The following is a 12,500-nucleotide window of genomic DNA, read 5'->3' as shown; positions in this document are numbered from 1 at the left end:
TTTGTGTTTTTTTCCGGTTCTCTGACATCACGTATCCGGCGACTCGTTGCGGGAGTTTCGTTTGTAGGATCCGCTTCACTTCACTCACACTGGTTCATGACCGTATCGAGGGTATCCCCACAACACGGGAGATCCCTGAACTATTTTTATCAACACGCCACCCCCTAGTTTCTGTCCTCATCTCCCTCTATATAAATGGGACTGACCACATACTCCAACCACAAGTCTTCTGACAACTACCACAGACCACACCACGGCGAGAAGTCAAAGCTCAAGAGCGAAGGGCTGATAATAATATTACACAGTTTGTTGAATTTTCTTCTTCAGAAATGGCAGTGACTATGACGAACATGTGTACAAAAGGTAAAAAGAATAGTAGTAGTAGAAGTAGTTGTAGCAGTAGTAGTAGTAGTGGTGGTAGTGGTAGTAATAGTCGTCGTAGAAGTGGTAGTTGTTGTTTGTTGTTCTTGTTCTTATTATTGTTGCTATTGCTATTGCTGTTGCTGTATCATTACTATGATTATTATCATTGGTGTTACTCTTGGTTTTGTTTTCAAAGAGAATTATTATCATTATAACAATCATCATCTACACACACACACACACACTCACACTCACACACACACACACACACACACACACACACTCACACACACACACACACACACACACACACACACACACACACACACACACACACACACACACACACACACACACACACACACACACACACACACACACACACACACACACACACACACACACATGATCAACCAGTCAATCAATCAATCATCCGTGATCGCTGTGTGATTGGGTAGAAAATGAAAATGTGTGTCACTTTTCTCCACCAGGAAAGAACCTTGACGGATGCCGCCAACGTGACACTACCGTCACCCACACCAAACATGCCCCATTCTCCTCCTCCTCCTCCTCCTTCATCCTTCTCCCGCTCCTCCTCCTCCTCCTCCCAGGGTTGCTGAGCACGTGCAACGCAGTCCCCATCAGCACGGCACAGACTTCTGACAGATGGCGACACCCCTGCTCCATCGCGGCGTCGACCTCTTCCTCCACCACCACCTCCCCCTCCTCCTCCTCCACCACCCCTTCCCCCTCCCCCTCCCTGCCAGACATCATGGGTCTGCTGAAGGACGCTGCCCGTGACGCGGAACGAGCTGCCAGAGATTGGAAAAACCTGCTGACGGTCAGTGCTGGGGTGGGGGTGGGATTTTCTTGGGTTGGGTGTTGTTTTAACGACTGGTCAGCTAGGGGAAGGAGAGAAGGGGGGTGGGTAGATGATGGGGGTTGGGAAGAGGGGAGAAATACAGGGATGTGGGAAGATTGGGGGGCAGGGGGGCAGCATAGATGATCACACACACACACACACACACACACACACACACACACACACACACAGTAGTAGTAGTAGTAGTAGTAGGATCAGTACCAGTAGTAGCAGTACCATTATCATTACCATCATCATTCTGATTGTTCCTCTGTTGTGTTGCAGAGCGGAGACAACCCACGTGTGACGGACGAATTGGTTCAGACTCTCAGTGTCATGCCTGTCGGGACATTTTTCTCCACGGTTGTCGATTCCCAGTCCAATGTACGTCTTTCTCTTTCTCTTTTCACATTGTAGTCTGCTTCTCTGTCCGCATCTGTCTGTCTCTCTGTCTCCCTCTCTCCCTATATCCCTGTCTGTCTGTCTGTCTGTCTGTCTTTGTCTCTCTCTCTCTGTGTATCTCTGTCTCTATCTGTGTCTGTCTCTCTGCCCGCCTCTCACTGTTACTCTGTCCGCATCTGTCTCTGTCTCGTCTCTGTTTCTCTGATCCTCTGTAAGCCTCGGTCTCTCCGTCTGTATCTCCGTCTGTCTGTCCCTGTATCATGTGTCTCTTGTTCTGATTAGTGCTATGCTTACATGCATACAGTCACCCACATGCACACGCAAATACACACCCATCACACACTTTCACTTATTTATGTATAATTTCGTGAACACATACATGACACACAGTCATTTTCTATCACTATAATTTACACACTCACCCACACCCTTACTTCTTCAATCATTCTTACACTTTTCGTCCTTCAGAGAAGGAGTATTATGATTTGATATCATAGTCCAGATGTACATTATGCATTAAATACAGGAATATGGATATTCAAAAGCGCGCACTAGTTCGTAACATTGCGTCTTGTTTGTATTCACCCCTTCCAATGGGACCGAGGACATTTACAACTAAACCATCGTGGACATCACCGTCACCACTCCCTCCCTCATTCACCGGCTGTCTCTATCCTCAGGTCACGGAGATGCTCGTCAACCACTACGTGGTCCTGTCCCAGATGTACATCCTCGCCGCCCAGTGCAGGGTCAACTCCGAAGCGTGTGACACGCGCGGCGACTCCTTGCTGAACGACACGGACACGACGCTGCACAGAGTGCTCAGCACGCTGTGCCAGGTGGACACCTTCCTCACCGCCAGCGGGCACCCCATGCCCGAACAGCAGGTGCCCGACAAGGACCAGATCTTGAAAGCGTGGATGACCGACCTGCCCAGAACATGCGATGAGGATGACATCCCCAGGGTCGCCCTGGATTACGTCATCGCCAGAGACAGTCATGACGTCCTGGGGCGGCTGTACCTGAGCTACTTGACCTTGCATGGCAGCATGTCTAACACCTCTGATTAAAAACAAACACAGAAAGAAAGACTTTGAAAGAGAGACACACAGAGAGTTAAAAGGAAAAAAGCTTGGGTCGTGATCCAGTTGTCACTTCTAAGCTGTGGTGTTTTACATCCCCACTGGGTGGGGAAGTAATGTAATGTCTGATTACATTAATCTGTAAACCCTCAAGACCTACAACATACATTGTATTACTGCACAATGTGTGAAATGCATTACTACCCCCTTCTTTGTTTCTGCTGTTGTTAATTATTCAATGAAATGTTTTTGGTATGCTGTAGCTTCGAAATCAAACGAAACAATCACATTTCACGCATACACACACCCTGTTGAATGTCACCAACAGAAATATCGTCAGCACGTATACGTCTCTTTCAATGCATTGCATATGTATGTCGTTGCTGTTGGATCATGTTTCACTGTTTGACATTCTATGAATGCCGATAGGACATCTGTGATCATTGGTTGTTCTTGTATTGCTGACTTTGAGTTATTTGCGTTTGTATTTTGAATATCATGATGCTGGAATCTTTAATTATTGCGGGAGCTTGTCACAAATGAAAGGAACTTTACCCGGTTTTTGTTAGATTTTGTTGTTGTTGTTTCCACCTCTGCCGGCCAAAAGCATCAAAAGGAAAGTGTAACTCATGTTTTGTTTTATCATTACAAAAAAAACATTCCATAAAAACCATACATATGAATAAAAAAAATTCCATGTGTTCCTTGAGGTATGTGGTCCTTAGGTACCGTCAGCGGTGGGGAATGTTTCAGAAGAAATCCAAACTATGGGACCTCAACCATTGTCATGCACGTGTCATTCTGTGGTGTTCTTTCACCTCAGCATCGTCCACATCTCAACTCTGATCTGATTTGGATTCGGTTTGATCTGATCGCAGTAATGTCATCGCCTGACGCCTTATATGTCAGTTATATCCCGGCTTTGTTTTATTCCTCACATGTACTTAAACAGATCTGTCCATGTGCATGATCATTTTATGAGCATTAAAATAAAATTCTTTGATTTCGCATTGTGATAGCCTGAATCTTGGTAACATTTTGCACTGTTTGGACTATTTGCGTTAACGGACTGGTCATGTCGTCCACAACACATGAATCACTATTCTCATTCCTCTGTGTTTCCTTGTATCATGAAAAGATGCACTGCGTTGTTATATTCCTTATTATATGTACTTAAACAAGATCTGTTCAGGTTCCTGACCACTGTAATGGCACTGAACTCAAATTCTTATGTTATTTATTCTGACAGCTTTAATCTGGTAACATTTTGCCCAGTTTACACCATATACTTTTAATAATGAGTTTTGATTTCATGCAAGTTCGTTTGATTACATCCATATGATTATGGTATTTATTTTTGTTCTTTGTTGTTGCACATGTCAAGTTCATATGTATGTTTGTTCACAAAAAAAACCCAGCTGTTAAACGATATCATCTGCCATGTCTTTCTTGTTATTACAATGAGTGGAATAATCATTTATTCATATGTACTGTCAGTACATCATGTCTCTTCTATGCAACACTTGTAAGAATCGGATGGTTCATGAATGGTGCTTTTGAAATAAAGTTTGTATTTTTGTATAAAAAAAGGAAGCTTTCCGTGTGAACAGTTTGATTTCAATGACGGTTATGTTTTTATCTCTCTCTCTCTCTCTCTCTCTCTCTCTCTCTCTCTCTCTCTCTCTATATATATATATATATATATATATATATGTCTCTCTCCCTCTCTCTCTCTTTCTATCTGTCTATATATATACATGTATGTTTTTCTCTCTCTCACTATCTCTCTCGGTTTGACAAAAAATAGCTCAGGAGAGTATTCACTAGTAGACACACAACATATTGCTTAGATTCCCTTTTTGTTTTTGCTTTGCCTGCAGTGTCATTCAATGTAGGAAAGGAAAATAAACACCATGATACTTATGCATATTAACATATTAACAATATTTAGTTTGTTCTCGCCAAAATACCATGTGTCACAACCAGAAAGATATCCACCATTTCGGAAACAACACTGCTGGACTTGTCAATTAGTTCAAGACGCTTGGATGTATTATATGGCTCACTCATTTGGTTGTAAAGACCATTTACACTGTCAGAAAAAAAAAATCTTCAGCAAATAACAATACTATCAATTCGATAAAATCAGGTAACAACTGAATGCCATATTTACCGCGTTCAGTAATATCTTTGGTCAGTTCGTTAGAAATTATGGAAATAGAACAGGCGAGCAGACTCCACCTTCCCTTGGCTTTCCCAGACTTCCCCAATTCCAAATTTGTACGAAACAGTTACTGAATCCACATGGTCAAGTAACTTCTTCTTCTTCTTCTTCTTCTTCTTCTGCGTTTGTGGGCTGCAACTCCCACCTTCACTCTTATGTGCATGAGTGGGTTTTTACGTGTATGACCGTTTTTAACCCAGCCATGTAGGCAGCCATACTCCGTTTTCGGGGTGTGCATGCCGGGTGTGTTCTTGTTTCCATAGCCCACCGAACGCTGACATGGATTATAGGATCTTTAACGTGCGTATTTGATCTTCTGCTTGCGTATACACACGAAGGGGGTTCAGGCACTAGTAGGTCTGCACATATGTTGACCTGGGATATCGGAAAAATCTCCACCCTTTACCCACCAGGCGCCGTTACCGAGATTGGAACCTGGAACCCTCAGATTGAAAGTCCAAGGCTTTAACCATTCGGATATTGCGCCCGTCAACGGTCAAGTAACGAAACTGACTTTTGGAAGCATATTTCAGGCTCCATCTAGGTGCTTTACTATCGTCCATTAGCCCGCGTCATTTCTAAAAAAAAAAATTAATATCATGCATTTCATGTGTTCTGTAATATATAGAAGATATCTGCCTATTTCTCCACACATAAAGTTTTTTGGTGATTTTTTTTTTTAATATATATTTATTGACACGAATGGATGCTTTTAGAGCAAAGCAAAATGACTCTCTCTATGTGGTCTTGATTCTGTGACAGTCAACAGCTTTCAGTTCCATAGGGTCAAAACTGGTTGCGTTTGGTAATCAAATAGCTTACAGAGGATTCAGGCAAACGCTCACCAATGGAACACATCTTTCCGGAGGTCGCTATCATCCCTTTCTTGGCCTTCTCGCCAACATCGGACATGATGTGCACCAATCTCAATTTTGTAGACAAACAAAAAAAGAATGCTAAATTATTGGTAGATACTCACAATTCTCAACACATTTCCATCAACGTCAACATTCTTATTTTCCTAAGGGCACGATATCAGCAGTTACGGGGGGAAAAAAACGTTGGAAAGACAGACAATCACACAGAACTAGATACAGATACATAGAGACAGATGCACAAAAACAGAGACCCGGAGAGAGAGAGATACACATGGACACAGATGCACAGACACAGACACAGACACAGACACACACAGACACAGACACACACACATACACACACACACACACACACACACACACACACACACACACACACACACACATATATATATATAGAGAGAGAGAGAGAGAGAGAGATATATATATATTTATTTATATATATATATATATGTGTGTGTGTGTGTGTGTGTGTGTTTGTGTGTGTGTCTGTGTCTATGTCTGTGTGTCTGTGTGTTGTATATAGATAGATAGATAGATATAGATATATATAGATGTGTGTGTGTGTGTGTGTGTGTGTGTGTGTGTGTGTGTGTGTGTGTGTGTGTGTGTGTGTGCGTGTGTGTGTGTGTGTGAAGAGAGAGAGAGAGTCGCACAAAATAAATTTTCACAGAATTACGAAGTTTGTGAAACCGCACCATCCCAAAATAGCATACAGCAGCAAAATCGCCAACGACTATTCCAGCTTGAATGTGACTATAATTACCCCGCGCACAGGATCTGATGCATGCTCGCTTCGTGTCTCAATCAGAGTTAGGATCATTTACTGCCCTCGTAATAGCAAGTGCGTGTAGCAGTGACAATGACAACGTTTTATTCATATCAAGCGTGCAAGAGGAAACAAATTGATGTCGCATCTATTGTCTCACACACAGGCGCCAGTGCACGCACGCGCGCGTGCGCGAGCACACACACACACACACACACACACAAGCAAGCAAGCAAGCGCACACACACACACACACACAAGCAAGCAAGCAAGCAAGCAAGCGCACACACACACACACACACACACACACACACACATACACACACACATACATATACACACTCACCTACACACACACACACACACGCGCACGCACGCACACACACACACGCGCGCGCGCATGCACCCACGCACGCACGGAGGAGTGGGATGGATTCATGGGTGTGTGCGTGCGTGCGTGTGTGTGTGTGTGTGTTTTCGTGCGTGCGTGCGTGTGTGTGTATGCGTGTGTGTGTGTGTGTGCGTATGTGTGCGTGCGTGCGTGTGTGTGTGTGTGTGTGTGTGTGTGTGTGTGTGCGTGTGTGTGTGTGTGTGTGTGTGCGTGTGTGTGTGTGTGTAAAAGACAGACAGGCAATCACACACACACACACACACACACACACACACACACACACACACACACACACACACACATACTCACTCACTCACTCACTCACTCACTCACACATGGTACCATTTGGTCAACGGCCTTCACTATAGGTTGAAACTGCTATTTGAAACAATAATTCATTATGTATAAAGCAGAAACAACAAAATAGATTTTTTTTTTATACAAGCATGTAGTAGCGTGTAAGAAGACAACAAAATAATTTTAAAGTTTATGTCATCATGGGGAAATGGTTGTGTAACTTCATAATTCTTTTTTTTTTTAAATTTTAAACAAGAACAAAATTATCGCAAAGATAGGTGATTGTAAAGTGCTGATTGACAGGTCGAATGCATTTTAGGTGTCTTTGATATCCACTACAACCACCACCACAACAACAACAGCTACAACTGCCAACACAACCACCACTACCACCACAAACCACACCCACCACTACCATAATCACCACCACCACCATTTCCATGATCACCACCACCACCACTTCCACAATCACCACCACCACAACAACCACAATTACAAAACAAAACTTCCATCACCACAACCTCAACAAAAACATCCACAACGACCAAAACCACCACCGCTGCCACTACAACAACCACTACCACCACCAACACAACAACAACAACTAAAACGAAAACCATAATCAGTTCCACCACAAAAATCATCACCATCATCAACACCACCACAACAAACACCATTGCTACCACCACAAACTCAAACACAATTACAGCCACAACAACCACAAGCACCTCAATACAAAAAAGAATCATCATAATCATCACCTTCAATACAAGCACCACCACCAATATCATCACTACCACAACCACACCAACCGTAACAAAAACCACAATCACCATATAACGATCAGCATAACCGCCACCACCGCCACCACAATAAAAATCACCACCACCACCACAACAACTACAATCACCAACACCACAATAACAATCACCATCACCACCAGCACCAGCACCACAGTAACAATCACCACCACCACCACCACTACAATAACAATCGCCACCACCACCGCCACCAACACCACAATAACAATCACCACCACCACCACAGTAACAATCACCACCACCACCACAATAACAATCACCACCACCACCGCCACCACAACAACAATCACCACCACCACCACAACAACTACAATCACCACCACCACTGCACATCCACTACCACCACCGCAATAACAATCACCACCACCACCACAATAACAATCACCACCACAGTAACAATCACCACCACCACCACCACCACAGTAACAATCACCACCACCACCGCCACCACAACAACAATCACCACCACCACCACAACAACTACAATCACCACCACCACTGCCACCACCACCACAATAACAATCACCACCACCACCGCCACCAACACCACAATAACAATCACCACCACCACCACCACCACAGTAACAATCACCACCACCACCGCCACCACAGCAACAATCACCACTACCACCACCGCAATAACAATCACCACCACCACCACAATAACAATCACCACCACAGTAACAATCACCACCACCACCACCACCACAATAACAATCACCACCACCACCGCCACCACAGCAACAATCACCACTACCACCACCGCAATAACAATCACCACCACCACCACAATAACAATCACCACCACCACCACCACCACAGTAACAATCACCACCACCACCACCACCACAATAACAATCACCACTACCACCACCACCACCACTACAATAACAATCACCACCACCACAATAACAATTACCACCACCATAATAACAATCATCACCACCACCACCACCACCACCACAATTACAATCAGCACTACCACCACCACCACCACCACAATAACAATCACCACCACCACCACAATAACAATCACCACCACCACAATAACAATCACCACCACCACACTAACAATCACCACCACCGCCGCCACCACAATAACAATCACCACCACCACAATAACAATCACCACCACCACCACAATAGCAATCACCACCACCACCACAATAACAATCACCACCACCACCGCCACAATAACAATCACCACCACCACCGCCACCACCACCACAATAACTATCACCATCACCGCCGCCACCACCACCACCACAATAACAATCAGAACTACCACCACAATAATGAACACCACCACCACCACCACCTCCACCACATTAATGATCACCATTGCTACCACCACCACCATAATAATGATCACTTTTACCACCACCACCACCATCACAATAATGGTCACATCACCACCACCACAAACACAACTACAATCACAACCAAAACCAAAACCACCACCAAAACAAAACAACACCAGGCACAGCAACCACGACAACCACAACCACGACAAGCACAAATACAACAACCACGACAACTACAACCACAGCCACAACAACCACGACAACCACAAATACAACAACCACGACAACCACAACCACAGCCACAACAACCACGACAACCACAACCACAGCCACAACAACCACGACAACCACAAATACAACAACCACGACAACCACAACCACAGCCACAACAACCACGACAACCACAAATACAACAACCACGACAACTACAACCACAGCCACAACAACCACGACAACCACAAATACAACAACCACGACAACTACAACCACAGCCACAACAACCACGACAACCACAAATACAACAACCACGACAACTACAACCACAGCCACAACAACCACGACAACCACAAATACAACAACCACGACAACCACAACCACAGCCACAACAACCACGACAACCACAAATACAACAACCACGACAACTACAACCACAGCCACAACAACCACGACAACCACAAATACAACAACCACGACAACTACAACCACAGCCACAACAACCACGACAACCACAACCACAGCCACAACAACCACGACAACCACAACCACAGCCACAACAACCACGACAACCACAAATACAACAACCACGACAACTACAACCACAGCCACAACAACCACGACAACCACAAATACAACAACCACGACAACAACAACCACAGCCACAACAACCACGACAACTACAACCACAGCCACAACAACCACGACAACCACAACCACAGCCACAACAACGACGACAACTACAACCACAGCCACAACAACCACGACAACCACAAATACAACAACCACGACAACTACAACCACAGCCACAACAACCACGACAACTACAACCACAGCCACAACAACCACGACAACCACAACCACAGCCACAACAACCACGACAACTACAACCACAGCCACAACAACCACGACAACCACAACCACAGCCACAACAACCACGACAACCACAATACAACAACCACGACAACTACAACCACAGCCACAACAACCACGACAACCACAAATACAACAACCACGACAACTACAACCACAGCCACAACAACCACGACAACCACAAATACAACAACCACGACAACTACAACCACAGCCACAACAACCACGACAACCACAACCACAGCCACAACCACGACAACCACAACCACAGCCACAACAACCACGACAAGCACAAATACAACAACCACGACAACTACAACCACAGCCACAACAACCACGACAACCACAAATACAACAACCACGACAACTACAACCACAGCCACAACAACCACGACAACTACAACCACAGCCACAACAACCACGACAACCACAAATACAACAACCACGACAACTACGACAACTACAACCACAGCCACAACAACCACGACAACCACAACCACAGCCACAACAACCACGACAACCACAAATACAACAACCACGACAACCACAACCACAGCCACAACAACCACGACAACCACAAATACAACAACCACGACAACTACAACCACAGCCACAACAACCACGACAACCACAAATACAACAACCACGACAACCACAACCACAGCCACAACAACCACGACAACCACAACCACAGCCACAACAACCACGACAACCACAAATACAACAACCACGACAACTACAACCACAGCCACATCAACCACGACAACTACAACCACAGCCACAACAACCACGACAACTACAACCACAGCCACAACAACCACGACAACCACAAATACAACAACCACGACAACAACAACCACAGCCACAACAACCACGACAACTACAACCACAGCCACAACAACCACGACAACTACAACCACAGCCACAACAACCACGACAACCACAAATACAACAACCACGACAACAACAACCACAGCCACAACAACCACGACAAGTACAACCACAGCCACAACAACCACGACAACTACAACCACAGCCACAACAACCACGACAACCACAACCACAGCCACACAACCACGACAACTACAACCACAGCCACAACAACCACGACAACCACAAATACAACAACCACGACAACTACAACCACAGCCACAACAACCACGACAACTACAACCACAGCCACAACAACCACGAAAACCACAAATACAACAACCACGACAACAACAACCACAGCCACAACAACAACGACAACTACAACCACAGCCACAACAACCACGACAACCACAACCACGACAACTACAACCACAACAACCACGACAACTACAACCACGACAACCACAACCACGACAACTACAACCACAACAACCACGACAACCACAACCACAACAACCACGACAACTACAACCACAACAACCACGACAACCACAACCACAACAACCACGACAACTACAACCACAACAACCACGACAACCACAACCACAACAACCACGACAACTACAACCACAACAACCACGACAACTACAACCACGACAACCACGACAACCACAACCACAGCCGAAACCAAATCCAAAAACCACCACCACCAAAAAAAAACACAAAAAAAACAACCACAACCACAACCACGACAAGAACAACCACAACCGAAACCAAATCCGAAAACCACCACCACCAAAATAAAACAACAACAAAAAAGCAACCACAACCACAACAACCACGACAACCACAACCACGACAACAACAATAACCACAGCTACAACAACCACGACAACAACAACAACAACAACCACAGCTACAACAACCACGACAACCACAACCACGACAACAACAACAACAACCACAACAACCACGACAACCACAACCACGACAACAACAACAACAACAACCACAGCTACAACAACCACGACAACCACAACCACGACAACAACAACAACAACCACAACAACCACGACAACCACAACCACGACAACAACAACAACAACAACCACAGCCACAACAACCACGACAAGCACAACCACGACAAC

General features: G+C 45.0%; 1 protein-coding gene across 1 annotated transcript in view; it reads left to right on the top strand.

Moving 5' to 3' along the window:
* Nucleotides 1-2,697, top strand: part of LOC143294156 (uncharacterized) — a 7,385-nt gene extending 4,688 nt beyond the window's left edge. The window contains exons 2-4 of the mRNA XM_076605588.1: nucleotides 1,030-1,204; nucleotides 1,511-1,609; nucleotides 2,308-2,697. Of these exons, the coding sequence (XP_076461703.1) occupies nucleotides 1,030-1,204; nucleotides 1,511-1,609; nucleotides 2,308-2,697 (664 nt within the window). The remainder of the gene's footprint in view (nucleotides 1-1,029; nucleotides 1,205-1,510; nucleotides 1,610-2,307) is intronic.
* Nucleotides 2,698-12,500: the final 9,803 nt, after the last annotated feature.

The sequence above is a fragment of the Babylonia areolata genome, chromosome 19 (assembly GCF_041734735.1).
Source record: "Babylonia areolata isolate BAREFJ2019XMU chromosome 19, ASM4173473v1, whole genome shotgun sequence".
Classification (NCBI taxonomy): Eukaryota; Metazoa; Mollusca; class Gastropoda; order Neogastropoda; family Buccinidae; genus Babylonia; species Babylonia areolata.
This window is presented reverse-complemented; position numbering and strand designations above follow the sequence as displayed.